General features: G+C 42.7%; 1 protein-coding gene and 1 long non-coding RNA gene across 2 annotated transcripts in view; one reads left to right on the top strand and one right to left on the bottom strand.

Annotated features, from left to right (window-relative positions):
• LOC143782675 (uncharacterized) overlaps positions 1-786 on the top strand; it is an 85,522-nt gene extending 84,736 nt beyond the window's left edge. Inside the window, exon 4 of the long non-coding RNA XR_013217019.1 lies at positions 743-786. This is a non-coding gene — a long non-coding RNA (uncharacterized LOC143782675). The remainder of the gene's footprint in view (positions 1-742) is intronic.
• Positions 1-21,970, bottom strand: part of LOC143782672 (desmoglein-4-like) — a 71,616-nt gene that overhangs the window by 17,884 nt on the left and 31,762 nt on the right. The window contains exons 2-7 of the mRNA XM_077270396.1: positions 9,768-9,803; positions 7,615-7,752; positions 7,002-7,163; positions 3,220-3,364; positions 856-1,019; positions 302-436 (exon numbers count right to left, since the gene is read on the bottom strand). Of these exons, the coding sequence (XP_077126511.1) occupies positions 302-436; positions 856-1,019; positions 3,220-3,364; positions 7,002-7,163; positions 7,615-7,752; positions 9,768-9,803 (780 nt within the window). The remainder of the gene's footprint in view (positions 1-301; positions 437-855; positions 1,020-3,219; positions 3,365-7,001; positions 7,164-7,614; positions 7,753-9,767; positions 9,804-21,970) is intronic.

Genomic DNA, 21,970 nt, shown 5'->3' with positions numbered 1-21,970 from the left:
GGACACTGGAAATTCAATCTGATTTTTTTTTAAAAACAACCTTTTAATCTACTTTAAAGTGGAATCGCATAATGATTCAGGGTATAAGAAATCATCTAATGAAATACCACACTTTGGGAGTGCATCTTGGAATATAGTAATTCTTGATTAATGTACATATGTAATTGCAATTTAATACAATTTTAATAGGTTCTTTGAAAGTATAGATGATGATTTTATTTTCTTCATGTTGACTATATTGCCTTCTAATGTTAACATGGCATTTACTTGTTACATTAATAAAGTAGTGCTGTGTACTCACTGAATCTTGCTCAAGCACAGGGAAGTTGTCATTCACATCTAAGACTTTGATGTCAGCACCACATTGTCCAGACAGTCCTCCAGGACCTCCATTCAAGTCTGAGGCGCCAATTACAAGGCTATAGCCACTTACCAACTTAAAAAAATAAATAAAAAATAAAGCCTGAATAAGTTCTACACAGAATGTACATTGCAGATATACATGAATGGTATTTACTCATAGAAAGCATTAGGGTTTTTATATTGAGTTGAGTCAGGATCACTAAATAGAGCAAATGCACCAAATTGTAACGACATCCCAGCAATAATCACCACCTCTTGGTTCATCCTAAATGTTTCAAATTGAAATAAAGAGATAATTATTAAAAGTCATTTTTTAGAATCTATATATGTGTCACAGAGATGTGAACATTTTCTTCTCATAATCTTGCATTTGTTACAGGAGCATGAAGAAAATCTGCTAGATGGAAAGACATTTGGTGGCAATGTATATCCTGTTTACTTATTAATTTTTAATATTAATTTCCTTTAACATCTAAGAATTCTAGAACATACCTCTCTGTCCAGATTAGCCATGGTGAAGACTTGGCCAGTATATTGATTCATAATAAACATGGAAGATTCACTAGGATTCTGTGATATTATTCTATAAGCAATTTGGGAATTGATGGTATTTGGTTCATCTGCATCAGTGGCAAAGATTTTCATCACTGGAGTATCTAAAATACACAAATTTAAAAATCAAGATGAATGTATGAGCTTTATTTCTCTTTGAAGAGTGATTGAAATATCTGGTGTCATATTGGGTGAGAATTTCCTGTTTGAGTCTGCTGTTTTCTTCAATGCATCACTTTTGTAAGTGTCAGACAACCAACCAACAAATTACATTAATATGGATCAGCTGCTCAGCTAATTATATGCAAGGAGGGAGACTAGATGTCTGTGCTCCATCTGTAGACAGACCTCAGTATGCAGAGCCAGAGCTCCCAGACAATACTCCAAATCAACAGGATTCTGACCAATTTCTTATGGTACAGGCGTAATAAAACTTGCCCAACTATGTGCAGAGTTTCTCTCTTTTAACTGTCTATACTGGTGTGCTTGAGCTTGCAATGGCAGAAATGCAATGTTGAACTTTTCTCATTCTGACAGTTCTTTCACTCCTGTTTTTCACATGAGGCCTACTCATATACCAGGTTTTTGGCTGTACTACTACACACACACTTTGACACTTTGGTTGAGGCCCTTTCCCACTCTTTGTTCCTCCCACACACATACTTGGACAGTTGCATCCTGAATGATTCCTCTAGGCCTTGGCTCACAAGCAATATTTGCTTGTTTCCGGCAGAACCTTTTTGGGCTTCCCAAATATGCACCTTTGTGTAGGCCTTTCCTAGTTTGCTAGATAACCCAGAAAGCACTTCCTTTGCTTACCCGTATAGCTGGTGCAAAACGATGTGTACATCCCATTCTATCAGCCACAAGAGAGGTCACCTCTTAGGGTGCTTTCACACTGCATTGTTGTCCACGTTCAGTGGTTCCGTCAGGGCTTGCGTTCGACCCCTCCTCCCCTGCAAAATGGGTTTTTGGTGTATGCACCGATGGGGTTATTGACGACTGATTCAACATGTGCTCTGTCATGCATCATTTTTGGGCTTATACTTCTGGAGGCGGACAGTGAGACATAGTAGACTGTGTTTGAGGTTCTGCCACTGGTAAACGATATACACCTCAAAATGTTGCATGACAGGGCACCTTTACTTTGAGGGCACCATCATAGTCAATGCCCCTGTTGATGCATACTCCTGAAACCCATTTGTGGGGCTTCGGACGTAAGCCTCAACCAGACCACTGAACGAGGGCAACAGCACAATGTGAAAGGTGCCATTCTTGTCATTATCGCTGGCACTTCTTTTAATTAGCTGTACTGGTGTGACAGTGGTAACTGTTGCCCACAATGGCATACGGTTGCGATGGTGTTAAAGAGTAAGTGCGTAATTCACCTAACAACTGAACCAACAATACTGCACATATTCAGTGCAAAACCCAGCTGGTGTCTCTTCAGTGGATCTGGAGACAATCTTTCATTACCGATCCCCTGAATTTAACACCATCCCCACTGTATGCTATTGTAGGCACTAGTTACCTTGCACTGTTGGGGAAGGTACCTATCAACTGTTGGCCTGCACCACACCGATTGTTATTGTTGTATACTTTTCCTTTTATAGAAATGTTTCATCTGCATTATATATAGATGTTAGCGCGGTAGTGTACACTGATATTTCCTATTATTCATTTGTTGGCTAGCTATCACACAGAACTGGTCCTACTGCCAGCAGCGTTACTATATCAGCACCTAGTAGTGCCAGTGTGTTTTTTCTCTGTTTTTAATGATGCTCAGCTCTGATGTTCTCCCCCTGATTCCACTCTCAAAAAACCTTAAGATGCATTTGAAAATGTTTGTAATGACACTCATGTCTGCTGTTTTGCCCCTCCCCCACACTAAAATGCATGAGATGAAAGCTGGAGGTGTTTGTAATGACAGCCAGCTTTCACCTGCTCTACATGATAGCTGTAGAGAGCAGGGCTGTCTATCATTTCATCTCACAGGAGAAGCATGTTCTTCTGCTCTTCTGGGGGTGTATTTTTTTTTCCCAGTGCATGATTGGTCAAAGTCATGCAGGGGAAAAAGTACATGCCCCCAAAGAAGAATCTAATAATACCCAGTTGAGCTTATTATAAATTATAACCTAAGCTTTACAAGCTAATATCTCCACAATAGAGATGGGAAATTATAAAATAAAAACTACATTTTACTCAGCTCTTCGGCCACAATTCAATAATGTGGCCAATTTAACTTGCTAAAACTGGTGAAAGGTCCTCTTAAAACCCAATCATTTTAGAACGTCTTTCACTTACTTGCTTTGCTATTTTCTTCCACAGAGCCTGCAAAAACACTTTGATGAAACATTGGAGGATTATCATTGATATCCAGAATCCTCACACGTAGCTGTAGTGGCTTCTCTACCTCTTCTCCAGAAATTGAGATCGCATGGACTGTGAGCTAGAATAAGCATTAACACAATAAAATAAATACATATTAATGGCGATGAATGAGAAAGTCATAACTTATGGTTTTCAGATATTGAAATGTTGTTGATGTAAACAATGAAAATCTATGGAATAAGATATTTAGTCACCAACACCTGATTTAGAAAAAAAGACAGAAGTTTCCAATTGGTATTAAAATATATAAAATGACCATGTCATTTAAAACTATACCATTAAAACATTATTAGATATGCATTAAAAAGAATTAACACAGTGGGGAAAAAAGTACTTAGTCAGCGACCAATTGTGCAAGTTCTCCCACTTAAAAAGATGAGAGGCCTGTAATTGACATAATAGGTAGACCACAACTATGAGAGTCAAAATGAGAAAACAAATCCAGAAAATCACCTTGTCTGATTTGGCAAGATTTATTTGGCAAATAATGGTGGAAAATAAGTATTTGGTCATTAACAAAAGTTCATCTCAATATTTTGTTATATATCCTTTGTTGGCAATGACTGGTCAAACGTTTTCTGTAAGTCTTCACAAGGTTGGCACACACTGTTTGTGGTATGTTGGCCCATTCCTCCATGTAGATCTCTTCTAGAGAAGTGATGTTTTGGGCCTGTTGCTGGGCAACACGGACTTTCAACTCCCTCCAAAGTTTTTCTATTGGGTTGAGATCTGGAGACTGGCTAGGCCACTCCAGGACTTTCATATGCTTCTTATAAAGCCACTACTTTGTTGCCCTGGAGGTGTCCTTGGGATCATTATCATGCTGAAAGACCCATCCCCATTTCATCTTCAATGCCCTTGCTGATGGAAGGAAGTTTGCACTCAAAATTTCACGATACATGGTCCCATTCAGTCTTTCATGTACAGGTATCAGTCTTCCTGGTCCCTTTACAGAGAAAAGGCCCCAAAGCATGATGTTGCCACCCCCATGCTTCACAGTAGGTATGGTGTTTTTCGGATGCAACTCAGCATTCTGTCTCCTCCAAACACGATGAGTTTTGTTTCTACCAAACAGTTCTACTTTGGTTTCATCAAACCATATGACATTCTCCCAATACTCTTATGGATAATCCAAATGCTCTCTAGCAAACTTCAGATGGGCCCACACATGTACTGGTTTAAGGAGGGGGACACGTCTGGCACTGCAGGATCTGAGTCCCTGGCAGCGTAGTGTGTTACTGATTGTAGCCTTTATTACAGTGGTCCCTGCTCTATGCAGGTTATTCACTAAGTCCCTCATGTGGTTCAGGGATTTTTGCTCACCGTTCTTATGAAAATTTTGACCCCACAGGGTGAGATATTGCATGGAGTCTCAGATCAAGGGAGATTATTAGTGGTCTTGTATGTCTTCCATTTTCTTATTATTGGTCCCACAGTTGATTTCATCACACCAAGCTGCTTGCCTATTGCAGATTCAGTCTTCCCAGCCTGGTACAAGGCTACAATTTTGTTTCCAATGTCCTTCGACAGCTCTTTGGTCTTCACTATAGTGGAGTTTAGAGTGTGACTGTTTGAGGTTATGGACAGGAGTCTTTTATACTGTTCTAACAGGTGCCATTAATACAGGTAATGAGGGGAGGACAGAGGAGCCTCTTAAAGAAGAACTTACAGATCTGTGAGAGCCAGAAATCTTGCATGTTTTTAGGTGACCAAATATTTATTTTCCACCATATTTTGCAAAATACCGTATTTTCCGGCGTATAAGACGACTTTTTAACCCCCGAAAATCTTCTTAAAAGTCGGGGGTCGTCTTATACGCCGGGAATCGACTTGTACGCCGGTGTATATGGTGGGTGGGGAGGGGGAGTGATCCTGATGACGAGGGGGCGTCTCACAGGAAAGTGAGTAATCCCCATTACCTTATCCTAGCGGTGCAGCGTGGGGGTGTCAGTGCTGGGAGCGGCGGCAGCTGCTGTGTTCTGGTGCGGCGGCTCCTCTTCTGTGTGGGGCCTCTGTGCTGTGAGGTGGCGGCGGCAGCGGCGTATCTTTATCCAGTTGGGGCTCCTCCGGCATCTCCTTAGCCCTGGAGGCCCCGCCGCAACTCCATCGGTGCAATGTGGTGGCCTCCGGGAAAATGGCCGCTGCTCAGATTCAGATCTCGTGTCCCGAGATTTCGGGACGAGATCTGAATCTGAGCAGCGGCCATTTTCCCGGAGGCCACCGCATCGCACCTATTGAGCTGCCTCCGGGAAAATGGCCGCTGCATTGCACTCATGGAGTTGCGGCGGGGCCTCCAGGGCTAAGGAGATGCCGGAGGAGCCCCAACTGGATAAAGATATGCCGCCGCCACCGCCACCGCACAGCACAGAGGCCCCACACAGAAGAGGAGCCGCCGCACCAGAGCACAGCAGCCGCCGCACCAGAGCACAGCAGCCGCCGCACCAGAGCACAGCAGCCGCCGCCGCCACTCCCAGCACTGAGACCCCCACGCTGCACCGCTACGATAAGGTAATGGGGGATACTCACTTTCCTGTGAGACGCCCCCTCGTCATCAGGATCACTCCCCCCCCCCCAAAAGGCACATATTCACCGGCCCTATAAGACGACATAGGGTGTATAAGAAGACCCCCGACTTTTAAGAAGATTTTATATTTTAACTGGTAAAGTTGGGGGGTCGTCTTATACGCCCAGTCGTCTTATACGCCGGAAAATACGGTAAATCTTGCCAAATCAAACAAGGTGATTTTCTGGATTTGTTTTCTAATTTTGACTCTCATAGTTGTTGTCTACCTATGATGTCAATTACAGGCCCCTTTCATCTTTTTAAGTGGGAGAACTTGCACAATTGTTCGCTAACTAAATACTTTTTTCCCCACTGTAAAATCTACAACAAAATGCTCCAAGTAGTTGGATCGTGAGCCCTAATGGAAAACTACGAGTAAGCGTTTGATAATGTCAGGCCATTCATTTATGTTACACATTTACATTTATTTGTTGCAGATCTGTTCCTGGATTCACACATAATCTAATGCAGGAGAGGAAACTCTTTGCGTGATTTGGTTGAGTGATTGGGCTTTACTTTCTGTTGAGCACCAATTTGGGTGCCATGTTTTTGGGGCTATTTTTATGCCCTACATTAGTTTTTTTTCATTCTTAGGATTTACACAAAAGAAATATACATCTGCTTTTGATAAGGTTAAGAAATTATGTCCTTTGCTACTATCAGCTGCATGTCAACCTGTGTGGGTTATTATATCTGTGTTTAAATGCGACTCTTGAATAATTTTTATTTTTTATTCTTTTTTGCCTCAACGACTTAGACTGAATAGGTCTGACATCATGGTTAATCGACTGGTTTCCCTTAGATCAGGACTAATTGGGCCCATTATTAATTACCAGGGTAAGCTATCTTTAAGTGGGGCGCCTAGGGTGCCAATTTCTGCAGACAGGTAAGGTATTAATTAGGGTCAATTTGTGATCCCACAGTGTCAAATGTTTACTCATAGTTTTCCATTAGGGCTCACTAGGATCATTTTGTTGTATATTTTGAGCATTAATTTATTTTAATGCATACTAATAAATACAGTATTTATTGGTATTATTTATCTGTGAATATTGATCTAAGCCCTATGTACCATACACCAGTTATACTGTGTGTCATGTTCTTGCATGTACACTATGTCAAGCCAACTTACATATAACATAGATATTTGTTCACGATCCACAATAACTCCAGTCACGTTCAAGTGTCCCGTTCGGGGATCTATTAGAAAAAGCCCATAGGGAGGCTGATCAACACCTTGTCCAGACAGTCTATACCGTATAGTTCCTTTTTTCACCTCGATGTCAGAATGGACCTGTCAACAAAAAAAATTATACTTTTTTATACATTTGGGAAAAAAACAATTTTCAGAGAAAGAAAAAAGATTTTGCTTTTGGCCATGAAGCCAGGGGTGATCAATTTTAGTGACTTCCTAAAACAAGCCACTGTATAATGCTATATTAGAATGCTACTAAGTATGATTGTGCGCATCATTGTGATAATGCAAGTGCATAAGATTAGCAACATGGGCCATGGAAATTGTGAAAAACATTTTTCGGATAAATGATAAAGAGGCAGGCTTCATTGGATGTGATAGACATTCTGCCTGGAAATCGTCCATATCCTGCTCCACTCTATCTAACATCTCACTATTCTATATTAAGGATTCTCCAAACTACTTGTATAAGTTACAATAACGTATAAAATATAATATTTGTGCTGTGAATATTTATAAATTGATTATTATAGTCAGTACAGTTTGTTACCTTTGCTATAGGATTTCTGTATCTGTTGTCCTCTTCTTCTTGCATATTCGCTGGGGGCACAACCCATTCACGCTTCTGTCGTTTTAAATAGATGTTTCTATCTGACATTTGGCTTTCTTCATATTTTTGTTTATTTGCCTGCAGTAAAGAGATATACCTTATGGAATGAAAATCATTGAATTATAGAAATGTATAGTTCTCTAAAATTAGGTTTAGATGAGTTTCCAAATCCCATGAATAGATGTCTATCTTAGTGAGTGCACGGAATAATTTTTGTAGGCTTGCAAAAAACTTTAAATAAATTGTAACTGGCACAGTGTAATGTCGGAAGTTGTGATCGGTGATCGGCGGGGAATGGGGGGTGGGATGAGGTGCTTTGATATTCACCAATTGCTAAAATAAAGGGGCAATAACATTAACCTGATCGCTTGGCCCCATGTTTTTGATTGCCTCTGTCCATTACTCCTTGGAGAGTTGAATGAGAGGTGCCTGTGCTCATAGTAAGAGGCAAATATATTTCTAATGAAGGGGTGCTGTGATTCATTCATTTTAGAAATCAATGGGAATTTTAGCTTTGGAACCTCCATGAATCAAAACTTCTGACATGTCACTTTGACAAATCAGAAGTTTTAATACCTTTTACAAGCAAATAAATAATAATTTCATAATATTTAATGCAGTCCACTTTAGATGTATTTGCACCCATGTGATGCTATGCTGCTTCTTTTTATGGTACATACACAATAGGCAAATAATGTTTATAATGTTGGTTATCAGTTTGTTGATTTCTCAATTTATTTTGACATCAAGAAATACATTTTGGAAGAAGATCTCATCAATATTAAGGGAATTTGCCAACAATTTACATGTTTAAGAACAGTGACAGCCTTTCACCCTATGTCAGCAATCACTTTAATAATAATAATAATAATAATAATAATCTTTATTTTTATATAGCGCTAACATATTCTGCAGCGCTTTACAGTTTGCACACATTATCACTTTGTTTCTTTACTTATAAAATGTATTTTTGTCCCTCTTAGAAAATAGAAGTAATGTCTTTATTCCACTATTTCAACTGTACATAATACAGGATTTTTTTTTATATAAATGAAGATTAAAAACTGTAAGTTTGTAATTCTCTATGGGTATGTGAACAAATCAGTAAACTCTGCGGGTTGGACTTGCGCAGCATCCAATCTGCAGCGACCAGATGTTACAGCATAGTGGATGAGATTTCAAGAATTCCTATGTCCACTTCGCATCCAGAGATGCCCACGAATCACCCGTAGAGATGGACATGCAGCGGGTCTCTTCAGACCGTAGCATGTCTATTTATCTTGCGGAGACGCTAGCCTCCACAAGAGAAATTTCACAATGTATTGGACGCGGTGAATTTGCACGTTTCAATAAACACATGCGGATTCACCTGCGTTTAATAGTTTGGAGCAGTTTGGATGCAGCACAAATTCATCTCCCTAACCGACCCTGTTCAATTGATGCTGATGCCTTCACTCTCGACTGTCAGTACTTTAGTCTATCAGTTCATCAGTTTCTGAACAATTCCTTCTGACAGAACTCTGAAGGCTGCAGACGATCGTCAGCTATTGATTGGCTGCAACATTTACATGACATAATGTCACATGAACACTGAGCGACACAGCACAACATTGCTAGAGCGGTGCTGGTCTGGGAGGTGAGAATGCCTTTTTGCAATTTTTTCGGGGATACTTTAGCATTTAAGAAGCTGTTCTGCAGTAATGGACAACCTCCTTAATAAGATATTTTACAAAGTTTCTTTACGTATGCTACTGATGTAAATAATAAACCTGAAATGGTAGCTACTCTTTAAGGCCGACATATACATTTAAGATTAAAGAAGGCCGACAATCTAGTATGCTTCAGGCCCCAACATTCCACTGACCGATAAAGATTGGACAGCGTAAATTTAAATGCTTGATCCTTTTGGTCGGTACCTCGATAAGCCACTGCCAAAAGAGTAAAGGCCCTATACATATTTGATGGCCGTCAGACAAACGATATTTCTGTCCTGAGGCAATGTGATCAGGGTAGATGAGTACAATGTTTTTAACTTTTAATAAAGTTAGAAAAGGCAATAGTTTTACAATAGTAGATGAAGTAAAATTCGTTACCTGGACACTCCAGTGACAGCTGCATTGTGAACATATCTAGAGAGAAAAAAACACTGATTACTACAGGAAGTGAGAGCATTTGTGTGACTTCTGCTTATGCTGGAATCCACCGCTAATAAAGAATATGATCTTTATTCCGCCCACCTTCATTAGGTATTCAGTCATGTGGGTGGGGGCATCAGTTCAGTCACCGTTCTGAGGCTATAACCGCGCCCCCAGCCCTGACTGACAGCCGGCCTCAATGTTGAGCTAGTCTCAGTCTGGGCCGGGGGTGCGGTTACAGCCGCGGCTCTATATACTCAGCGGTGACTGAACCGGCGTTGCCCCCACCGCCTCCATGACTGAATACCAAATGCTGGCATCCAGATGTAATGATAAGCCTTCTTTAACTTTTATAAAGAGCTGGCTTTTTTCCCAACTCCTCTCCTGTCTCACTTTCTGCCAATGCCTTCCTCTCACCGCACTCCTCCTCTCCAGTATGTAATTGTGCCATTGATACTATTGATAAGTACATCATGAAAGATGCAGTATACACACTGATAAAACAGTAAATCTACAGAAAGTGTCTGTACTCTTATTTTTTTGTGATGTTGAACAGTACTGGTGATTTTAAGTTTTTCCATGTACTGTGGACTTATTTATTATTTATTTGTTATTCTTGCTGATATTGCACCATCCTATTACGCCTTACAGATGGTGTCATTGCTTGGTGAGAGTTGCCCCAGGCAGAGACCCTGATTCCAGTTACCGAGATGTTTAGGGCAGTTTTTATCAGCAGAAGATTATCACTGTAGGTCATGTAAACCCGTTTCCAGGTAGTCAAGCACATTCATGAGCTCTGTATAACCCCACCCCTAACCACTGATTGGCAGCTTTCTGTGTGTCCATAGGCAGAAAGCTGCCAATCAGTGGGGGCGGGGTTATAAAGATTTCAGCATTCAGATAACTGCTAAATTTGCAGCAGATAAAACAGTGATTTTATCAAAATGACAGTAAGCAGCCAGGTAAGTAATACATTGCTGGAGTCAGGGTCTCTGACACTATATCATGCTGTTCTTATATGGGAAGCAGCAACATAGGGTCAGATTCCCTTTAAGAATCCCAAGATTAGTCTAATAAAAAATGCCATTATTTGGATGGAACAAATTGACTGCAAATGAGTCAAACACAAAAGGTCAATGGCGCTGAATGAATAGATCTCAACGCGTTCAACCATTTGTCATTGTCACAAAACATCGATAGGATGACGTTTGACTATGTATAGCCAGTTACAGTGTATATAGGTTTTCTATTTTAAAGTGTCAGCCGGGCTCCAGAGATCTAATACGTACTCCCAATAAACATGACTTTTTGTGTTTGTCTTTAGTCACAACAGAAAGTGGATACAAACAGATTTGACAGTCTAAACCGTGGAGAGGTTTATGGCAAATTTTTTATATAAAAAATGAGAAGATCACAAAACTTTGCTTTCATGACACTTTAATTGGTCTTCATAAAAAGTAAAAAGACCACTCAGCTGGGTCTTCTAGTTGCTTGAAATCATTCGTATAAAAATATTGTTCAGATGTCATAGAAATATAATAATACCAACAAGTTTAAAACATGTAGTGCATGAAACCAAATACTGAGATAAGGAACTGACAACAAGGCTGAGATTGCTTGAAGCTAAAGAGCTTTCGTTTGGGCACAAACACAGGTCTCATCAGAGAAAAGCAATCCACACCCTTTATTATGAATCATACTTTAGGTGAGTGCCAGAGGCATATATCTCCCACACCACCCATTTTTACCAGCCGTACATTTATGAGTCAAAAGTTTTACACCACGGCCTGCTTGAAAGAAGAGGGTGTGGAAGAAGCTGCAAAGGAGGAAAATTAATCTTATAATTATGACTGTATCTAGCAAAATGTAGCACGCATCTCAAGTTAGTGCTGACATAGATACTGGTAGGATCTGTAAGGGGCATTTGTCTGCTGTCAACCATTTGTGTATTTCTCAGATCCACTATATTGAAACATAGAAAAGAACCTTTACGTTGTGTCAGATGGTGTTACTTGGTGTTAGGGCTGGCGGAACGCACAAAATAATATTAAAGAGGATATAAGGTGCGTTCGCAGCCCGGGGTCCACCGTGCAGAGGTGACACCTGCTGCTTAGTAATGACGGACAGTATATGGCGGTATAACATAAACACATGCGGGTTAGCTTCACCCGGTATTTTTCAGGGAACCGACCAAAACACTAGCATTCACTCTGCGGTATTGCAGCCCTGTAACGCAACAGGGTTCACCTTCTACATACCGGGTGAAGCTAACCTGCGGTTCCCTGAAAAATGCACACAGGAAAATTGCACACAGGAAAATTGCCCACATGAAAAATGCACACAGGAAAAATGCACATAGGAAAATTCCCCACACGGAATATTCCCCACACAGAAAATTCCCCACATGGAAAATTCCCCACACGGAAAATTCCCCACACGGAAAATTCCCCACATGGAAAATTGTCAATTACAGCATCACAAAAGTTTCAGATCTATGATATTTCAGGTGCAAGGTGAGGATGTTCACATAATATGTGATCAACTTGTGATTTACAGTTGACCTAGTGCAAAACTGCAAAAATGATGATCTGTGATTTGCAGCAGTCTGTCATTCTCAGCACTAGACAGTTCTAGTCTGCTCTCTTCTCTCACTGATTCTGCCTTACTCCTCCCACCAGCCAAGAGCAGCAGCACATGCAGAACCAGCAGCAGTGTGATCCAGAGGAGCCATCACTGCTATCAGTACCCACAAAAGAATCACTGCTGCTGGCAGAGATATTTGGTCCTGGAAGCCCAGAAGGCACCGCAGAAAGGTGAGATTCTGTCACTTGTACCACTTTGTGTTCTTGCTGAGAATGTATGATGTGCTTTTGCAGTGGAGTCCGATGGGCCCCAGTGCGAAATTTGACCCTTCCCCCCCCCCACACACACACATTGGTCAGATGTATGGGCCCCTGTAGTGTTCTAAATTGTATAAACACGTATGAATTGCCCCCCTCCCCCTTCATTATGTAGTAATGTCCCCCATACTGGTACATATGCCCATCATCCTGGTGAATATGTCTGCATCCTGGTATATATGTCCTAATGCTGGTGATTTACAGTACAATGTAAATCAATGTGAAAAAAAAGCTGTGCACATGGTGCAGAAAAATCTGCGCAGAAATGCTGCAGATTTCAAAGAAGTGCATGTCACTTCTTTTGTGCGTTTCTGCAGCGTTTCTGCACCCCTCCATTAATAGAAATCTGCAGTGGTAAAATCTGCACAAAAACTGCACAAAAAACGCATAAAAAACGCACTAAAAACGCATAAAAAACGCACCTGTGGATTCTGCCAGGAGATGCAGATTTAGTGCAGAAAATTCTGCACCACATTTCCTACGTGTGCACATAGCCTAGGATTGGGGACCACGTAAACCAGGATAGGGACATATATACCAGAAAGGGGGCATAAATACCAGGATGGAGATCATGTTGACCATACATACTAGGATGGGGACCATATATACCAGCATTAGGACATATATACCAGGATGCAGACATATTCACCAGGATGATGGGCATATATACCAGTATGGGGGACATTACTACATAATGAAGGGGGGGGGCAATTCATACGTCTTTATAGAATTTAGAACACTACAGGGGCCCATACATCTGACCAATGTGTGTGTGTGTGTGGGGGGGGGAAGGGCCAAATTTTGCACTGGGGCCCATCGGACTCCACTGCAAAAGCACATCATACATTCTCAGCAAGAACACAAAGTGGTACAAGTGACAGAATCTCACCTTTCTGCGGTGCCTTCTGGGCTTCCAGGACCAAATATGTCTGCCAGCAGCAGTGATTCTTTTGTGGGTACTGATAGCAGTGATGGCTCCTCTGGATCACACTGCTGCTGGTTCTGCATGTGCTGCTGTTTTGGGCTGGTGGGAGGAGTAAGGCAGAATCAGTGAGAGAAGAGAGCAGACTAGATCTATCTATTGCTGATAATGACAGACTGCTGCAAACCACAGATCATCATTTTTGCAGTTTTGCACTAGGTCAACTGTAAATCACAAGTTGATCACATATTATGTGAACATCCTCACCTTGCACCTGAAATATCATAGATCTGAAACTTTTGTGATGCTGTAATTGACAATTTTCCGTGTGGGGAATTTTCCGTGTGGGGAATTTTCCGTGTGGGGAATTTTCCATGTGGGGAATTTTCCGTGTGGGGAATTTTCCATGTGGGGAATTTTCCGTGTGGGGAATTTTCCTGTGTGCATTTTTCCTGTGTGCATTTTTCATGTGGGCAATTTTCCTGTGCAATTTTCCTGTGTGCATTTTTCTGGTCACCGTTTTGGTCACAGGACCCTGCCCCATGGTCACGGGGTTAGAGTCCTTCTAGATCCACTAGTCTTCAGCGCCACAACTGCGGTGCCAGGGAAAAAGTAACTAAAGATTTACCGCACTATGTGCATACAGCGCCGCTCTGGCGGACACCACGAATCACTCTAAGATTGGGACAGAAAAGCGCACTATTTGCACATGGCGCCGCTCTGACGGATACTGCTGTAGACGCAGTACTGTCATGCCTTGTGCTGGATGGCACAATCTGGCACTAGTTAGCTCCAATCACCCACACTCAGTCAACAACGCTAGGGAAGGGGATCAATTAGGAGCTTTCATCAGATTGCATACACACATACACAATTTAGGATTTATACTAGTGCATAGCCGAGCGGTCATGCAAACCTTTTATAGCTGCATCCTTCCGGGACCTTCCCCATGGTCCAATCAGGACTGCTTCAGGACCTGAGCATGTGATCTCTGACCTCCATTGAGAGGTCGTCCCACGGGCAAGCTCAGTTGACAAAAAGCAGGACTTAGTCCCTGGTGCGTCTGCTCGCCGCTGATTAATGCTGGTTACAATAGCTGAACCTGGGACGTCAGCCGTAACCAGGCGCTCAGCATCAGCTTGAGCAAGATGCTGGGACCGGCGTCTCTTCTGAGCAGGCTCCTCTGCAGCTGGGGAAGAATGGGAGACCACAGAGGGCATAGTTCAAGATTCCCCATGTGCAGTGGCGGGAACTCACCACCTAACATTTGGTCACCACTCACCAGGAATCTTTAAATTTAGTAACCAAGAGCTGACTGTCTTATCACTAGTTCACTAGGAAATTAAAGAACATTCTTGGATTACCAGGAATTGGTTGCTGTTTTATTAAGTGACCAGATTGTCAATTATAAACCACTACATTAAAGCTGGCCATACACATTAGATTACTGTCGGCCGAACAATACTTCTCGGCTGGCTCTCTAATACATAGAAAGCCGTTGCCAGACATCTCTGCCAGTGGTCATCTCTGGTAGAACAATGTATTCTGTAATCCAGGATTGGACAGGCCCATCAGTCGATATTTATATGATCGTATCAATAGATATTGGTGGGTTCGGCCGACATTAGTCTAACGTGTATAGGGGCCTTTACGCTAAAAATGAAACCCAAGAGTAACACCTTTAATAATAACTACACACAAGACATCACAGAGAGGAATATCGATTTTAATTATTTTAATCTAGTGTGTTTAATGATATGGGTTTCTCTTTATAGATATTTTTTACAATGATCAATAATGTGACACTCAAGCTCTTGTATCAAGTTCTTCCACATGACAATTCCTGCTTAGTGTTGATGTAGGAAACTGGAAAAATATTTCATGTACTACCATTTCGTCTACTGTCCCTATCATCTCACGTAGGTCAAAGTTCAATGAGGCAGGAGAACTTGTTATGACTACCCAAACCGAGGTAAGACTAAAAGGTATTTAACATAGATCTAATGTTTCACCTTTAAAAGATTCTCACTTATGGTGGACTTTCATGCACAGCATTACTAAACCTTCTCATTACTATAATATAACAATAGCTAATTCAGCTACTAAGATTATCATTTTTTAAAATGTAAATCTATTGGCCTTTTAATAGATTTAATATTTGCATCTTTAGTGCTGTAATATGTAAAATATGAATGCTTTTTTTGAAAATTTAGAACAGAAATGCCAACCAGCTTCACTGCTAGGAAATTCCCAATCTAATTGAAACTTACACATGTTCTCATGACTTTGTGTTAAACCACCATTTATTGGCATTGTTCTTTCATCACTGATCAATTACAAGAGTCTGATGAATAATGGGTAAGGTTTGGGTTCCACCCACCACTCCCTTCATCACAATGAATACTTATAGTTATACTTCGGCTTGTCAACAACTAGGAGGACTACCAGTATGCAGTCATCATATGATGTCATTCTGATGATTTGTCCTATTATTCTCAACATGTAGATTTATATAATAAAAAAGAAGTCATGGCTAGAACTAACCATCCAAAAGAATTATAAAAAGAAATGTGAGATAAATGTGTAATTTTGTTTTAATAAAATGTGGAGGACAACCTGTTTGACATTCATTTTATTCCTGACTGTCAGGACATCAGGCATAGCAGCTGGCATGGGGCCCAGTCAGGGCCGGACTGGCCATCTAGCAATTCTGGCAAATGCCAGAAGGGCCTGTCTGGTCGTGGGCCGCCTTGTCTGCTATGTTGTTAACAGAATCGGTGTTCTCAAGACTCCCTTACTGTTAAGAATTGTGAGGGAGCACAAGTCGCTGACTCTGTCACTTACCCCACCAGGCCACGAGTATCATTAGAAATATTCGTCTTTTAGAAAATCTTCCTTTCCTCCATCCAGGGTAATATTAGTAATATGTCCCATCTGTTTCATGGGGACGGTGACAACATGGGCCTGTGTGATTTCAAATGCCAGGGCTGAATTTCATCCCCAGTCCATACCTGGGCCCAGTAGTCATGATGGTCCTCTTAATGGTAAGTTAGTAAAGACAGTGAGTAATAGACGCATAGAGTGGAAGGAGCAGGGTAACATTGAAGGCATAGTACTGTGAAATCTAGTAAATGAAGGAAAGATGCAGAAAGCTAGTGGTTTCATGTACTGAAAGTGTGATAGAAATATATATATCATGTAGATCTCACTTGCATGTATATCCCTTTAAATCATGTCCTAGCTTAAAAGCAAATATATTCAGCTATTTTATGATCAATTGCTCAATTTAATCACATGAGTTAGGCAAGACAGACCTCGGGACTTTTTGGTATGCTTAGATCACCAGAGAACAGGGAAGTTAAAGCATATGATTCGAAACTAATGTCCCAAAATGTTGCTGACTAGCAGGATAAAGGTGGCAGATGTTTTCTAAAGTGCAAGATCAGTTTGTTGCTAGGTAGACCATAGTTCAAAGATGTCATGTACTCAGTTAAATGCATTATGTACTCAGTCAGCCAATGAAATAATAGCTAAATTGTATGTTAATCTGCTAACCACTCCCATTTTATACGCTTTTACTCCCATTTTATACGCTTTTATAAGATCATGTATTAAGGAAATAAAGCAGAGATCTGGATGGAATGTTATACTGTCACTTTGTGTCAGAGTTCATTCTTTCTTGAGCGCTCAATAGATCAGATCTGATAATAATTGGGAACGGACACAGCATACACACGGGGTTAAATTCACCCCGAGTCAAAAATTCTATAACAGCTGGCGCCCAACGTGGGGCAGAGGGACGAAGATATCGCCCAGGTGACATCCCTGACCAGGAAGGAAGTGGGTACGGGCCGAGGCCTCAGCGCAAAGGGACGGAGACTGCAGCTCCAACAGAGTAAGGTAAGAAAATTCTGTCATCTTACCTGAATGTCCCCTGTGCTCAGTCCAAGTCTGTATCCTTAGCCGGTCAGGTGTGCTCACTGCAATCCCAGGTGGCGTAAAAAGTCCATACCTCCTCCCAAATACCCTGGGAAGTGTCTGCTGTGTACCGTATCTGTTCTGTGTTTGTCTAAGATCCAGGAGAGGAAAGGAAAGTGACTGCTGCTTACGCTTGTGGTTGCTGGGAGACAGGCCGCAGGAAGTCAAATCGCTCGATAAGTTATTGCAGGATTCCCGTGCATAGGAGGAACACGCAAAGTTCCGGAGCAGGTGGCTCCAGGCTCCAGGCACGGGTAGTAATAACTTACAGAGCTACTGCAGATTCCCGTAGTGTCGGCGATCCGGTCAGGACGTCAGCACCGGGGTGGTAGATTTCCCGCTTGTTGTGCTACAAGGCACTCAGGCGGCTCGGGCGCAGGTGGGCGTCCAGTGCGATTGACAGTAGTCTGTTCCCAGCGCAACTTGCACGTGTCACAGAATAATAAAGAGGGTATCGATATCTCTCCTGGATGTCTTTGTCTGTATGTAAATGTCACGTTAATGTTGCTTGAGTGCATAGAACTATAAAGTTAAAAAAGAGAGTTTTTTTTCTCTTCCTCTTTTCCCTAAACACTTCCTCTTTTTCTAGACGGAGAAATATGCATAGTAAATAATCACACTGTCACAACTGTTTTTTTTTTTTTTTTTTTTGAAGTCTAGCTAGAATATAGCATTTATTCGAAGAAGAGGTGACATTAAACAATATCAGATACGTGATTTTAGTGATATTGCATATTATAGTATCACAGCATTAGAAAGGGGAAGTGTGTCTCTGACTGCGTTGAGCGCAGAGGGGAGAATATAGAATATATATATATATCTGTATTTTAGTCATTTGAAGATTTTTGTTCTAAGTTTTTATTAAGGTAGAGTTTTTGGTATTATTTAGTTTTTTCTTTTCTTTTTCTTCAAATTTTTTCCAAAAGTTTTTTTCTTTTTCTGTCTCTTCACCTTTTTCTTTGTTTAAGAAGGAATAGTTTTTATATATATATATATACCTTCCTTTTTGTATAAAGATTTTGTGTTTTTCTGATGGTTTTGTTTAATTCTGGTCTCGACTTTTTACATCAATTTTTTGAAAGTGTGTTTTTTCTTTTATTTTTCGCGCTTTTACATACGTACCTCCTAGAGGTCTTTTTCCTTGTGTTTTTCATTTGCATTTTTGCAATGGGGAATAGAGTGGCCAAGCGCCAGGAGAGCCTTTTGCTCCCTGATGAGAAAACGGCCCCCCAGATCGTGGCAGAGCACGAAGGTGTAAAATATGTGAAAAATTACAAGCAGCTCATGAAAATATGTGAAATCCATCAGGGAGGCAGGCTTCAAGCTGCAGAGTGGCATGATGTTTTGAAAAGGAAGAAAGGGAAGCTAGTTGACGCTGATTTATTTTCTGCTGCAGCAGCATGGTATAAAGTGGCTACAGACTTGCATCGATTAGGAAGCACTGAACGTTATGTGAAAGAATCAGGAAGTGATTTTTATGTGTACAAAGTGGGGAAAGGTGTCAGACCATCAGCACCTCCCCCATATGGAGATGAAAAATATTGGGTATGTACAGTCTGCTCCCAACAGAATCCATTGTTCAGAGAGACTTGTTCAGTGTGTGGTGCACCCCGCCCAACCGCTGTGCAGGGAGATGGCACTGTTACTCTGGCGATGCCGTCTCGGCCTGCATTGAAGAGGAAGGAATTCTCTCCTTGTCTTTCTCCGCCATCTTTCTCCTCCTCCTCTATCTCTCTCCCTCCTCTCTCCCCTCCCCTTTCTTCTCCTCTTTCCTCTCCTCTTACCCCTCGTCCCTCCTCTCCTATTTCTCCTCCTCTTTCCCCTCCTATTTCTCCTCCTCTTTCCCCTCCTATTTCTCCTCCTCTTTCTCCTCCTCTTTCCCCTCCTATTTCTCCTCCTCTTTCTCCTCCTCTTTCCCCTCCTATTTCTCCTCCTCATTACTCCACACCCCGTCCTTCTGCTCCCTCATCACCCCCTCCTCTTACACCACACCCTTTGCCCCCCCCTCTCACTCTCTCTCACTCCTCACCCCCTCCTTCTGCGCACCTTACATCTCTATTTCCATCTCTCCCTCTGCACCATGCATCTCCTCCTGTATCACACTCTCCTTCTCCTGCCTTGTTGCCTGCTGGGCGGTTGCCGGATTCAAGCAGTGTGGTCTCTCTGTATCCGGTGCTCACCGCACAGGGAACTTTCTATGTGCCAAATACAGTTCAACCTTTACCAGTCATGTTATCAGGGGAGGAAGGTGGAGATCCCCCTGCTGAAAGCACCCCTCAACCAGCAGCAGGCAGCTCAGGTCCGGGGACAGGGGGGAGGTCACAGGCACCACCATCTGATGATGATCAGTATCCCCGGTCAGAGCAGCCAACATTCACACCACAATGGAACTATAATCCTCCGCAGTTTCAGCAGGGTGGAGAGACATCTTCTCGCAAAAAGGCAATTCCCAGAACCACCCATCAGCCACTGCATGACCCCAGTACACGATATCACAGCAATTCATCTGATGAAGATGAAGAAGGGACTTCATACATGCTGCCCAGCACTAGAAAGAAGAACCCACAGGCACTCAGAAGACAGGGGCAGATAGAAGCACCACCTTTACACTATGTGCACTTCACCCCAAGTCAGGTGACCAGCATCCTCAACAATCTCCCAGACCCAGAAATGCACCCCATGCCATTCTACAGAAGAATGCAGCAGAACCAGCGCACATATGCAGCCACCTGGAATGATCTGTGGGCTGTGATGGAGATAAAGGCAGGTGATGCCTTCTGGCCAATCATGAAGGAACATTTCAAGCTTGCAGCAGACCTAGATGTACATGCCTGGGAGTCAGGGCCGAAGCTGATTGAACAACTCAGAGAGTGGGCCAAAGGCAGGCTGGCCGGACAGGCCCTCAGCTTACACGACATGAGTCAGGAGAAGACAGAGTCTGTGGAGAAGTTTCATGGCAGAGTAATGCAGGTCTTCCAGGACCTTGGCTTCACCATTCATGACCAGATACACAGGCAAATGTTAGCACAGGCCTTTGTGCATGGACTCAGAGAGCCAATCAGGAAGCCACTGATAGTGGCTAGGCCCGAATACAGGTCAATAGCAATGGACACCCTGCTCACAGTAGCCAAAGGGATCGAGTCCCAACCAGGAGTGCGGAAGACAACACCCCTCATGGCAGCCATAGACTCTGAAGAGCCACCGCAACACCGAGACAGAAGGAATGTCAGATGTTTCAACTGCGGTAAATTGGGTCATTACCAGAGCCGGTGCAGGGCTCCACCACAACCCAAGACCCTGCCCAGAGGAGCAGGCCGAGGAACAGACAAGGTAAACAGTGAAGAGCCCCGTCCATAGGACAGGGGCAAGCCAGGTCCGCAAGACACCACGCTCCTGACATGCAAAACCCCATCAGCAGGACCAACCCCTCAAATTACCCTGGAAGTGGATGGCGTTGTCAGATCTTTTCTTGTGGACACTGGTGCAGCCAGAAGTGTGATGAGACATGTGGAACTCCCTGACCCTACCTGCCTATCAGAATCCTCTGTGTCTTGCGTAGGCATTGATGGTCAAGTCAGACATTCTCAGCTTACAAAGCCTCTGAGCGTGTGCACTCAGCCAGGACACTCTATCCTATCCCAGTTTGTGGTGTCAAGAACCTGCCCACTCAACCTGCTGGGGGCGGACCTACTACAAAAACTGAAAGCAACCATAGTGTTCCAGGAAGATGGGACCGTAACCCTCTCTTCACCTTTGACCCAGGAAGAGTCAGTGATGCTGGCGGCCCTACAGGAACCTCAGGCAACTGATGAAGGCCTACCCAAGGAGGTACTGGACGTAGTACCAGAAAGTCTATGGTCCAAGGGACCCCAAGATGTGGGAAAACTTCAAGTTGCCCCAGTGCGGGTATCACTCAAGCCAGGCACTCCATATCCTCGTAAGGCCCAGTATCCTTTGTCCATCGCCCAGAGTCAAGCTGTCTCAGACCAATTGAAGGTGTTTCTGGAAATAGGGGTCGTGGTCCCTTGTACCTCTCCTTGCAACACCCCGCTGTTCCCTGTCAAGAAAAAGACTGTAAAAGGGGAGCCAGCCAAGTTCAGAATGGTACACGACCTGAGAGCTGTGAATGACGCTACAGTGTTTGAAACTCCAATTGTGCCGAATCCGCACACTCTGCTCTCAAATGTGCCTTCTACAGCAACAGTGTTCACGGTGATCGACCTGGCTAATGCTTTCTTCAGTGTTCCCCTCCATCCGGACGATCAGTTCCTGTTTGCCTTCACGCATCAGGGAGCACAGTACACATGGGCGGTGATGCCTCAGGGGGCCCAGAACAGCCCCTCACAGTTCACCAAAGCAAT

This window comes from Ranitomeya variabilis, chromosome 6, assembly GCF_051348905.1.
Source record: "Ranitomeya variabilis isolate aRanVar5 chromosome 6, aRanVar5.hap1, whole genome shotgun sequence".
Lineage (NCBI taxonomy): Eukaryota > Metazoa > Chordata > Amphibia > Anura > Dendrobatidae > Ranitomeya > Ranitomeya variabilis.
This window is presented reverse-complemented; position numbering and strand designations above follow the sequence as displayed.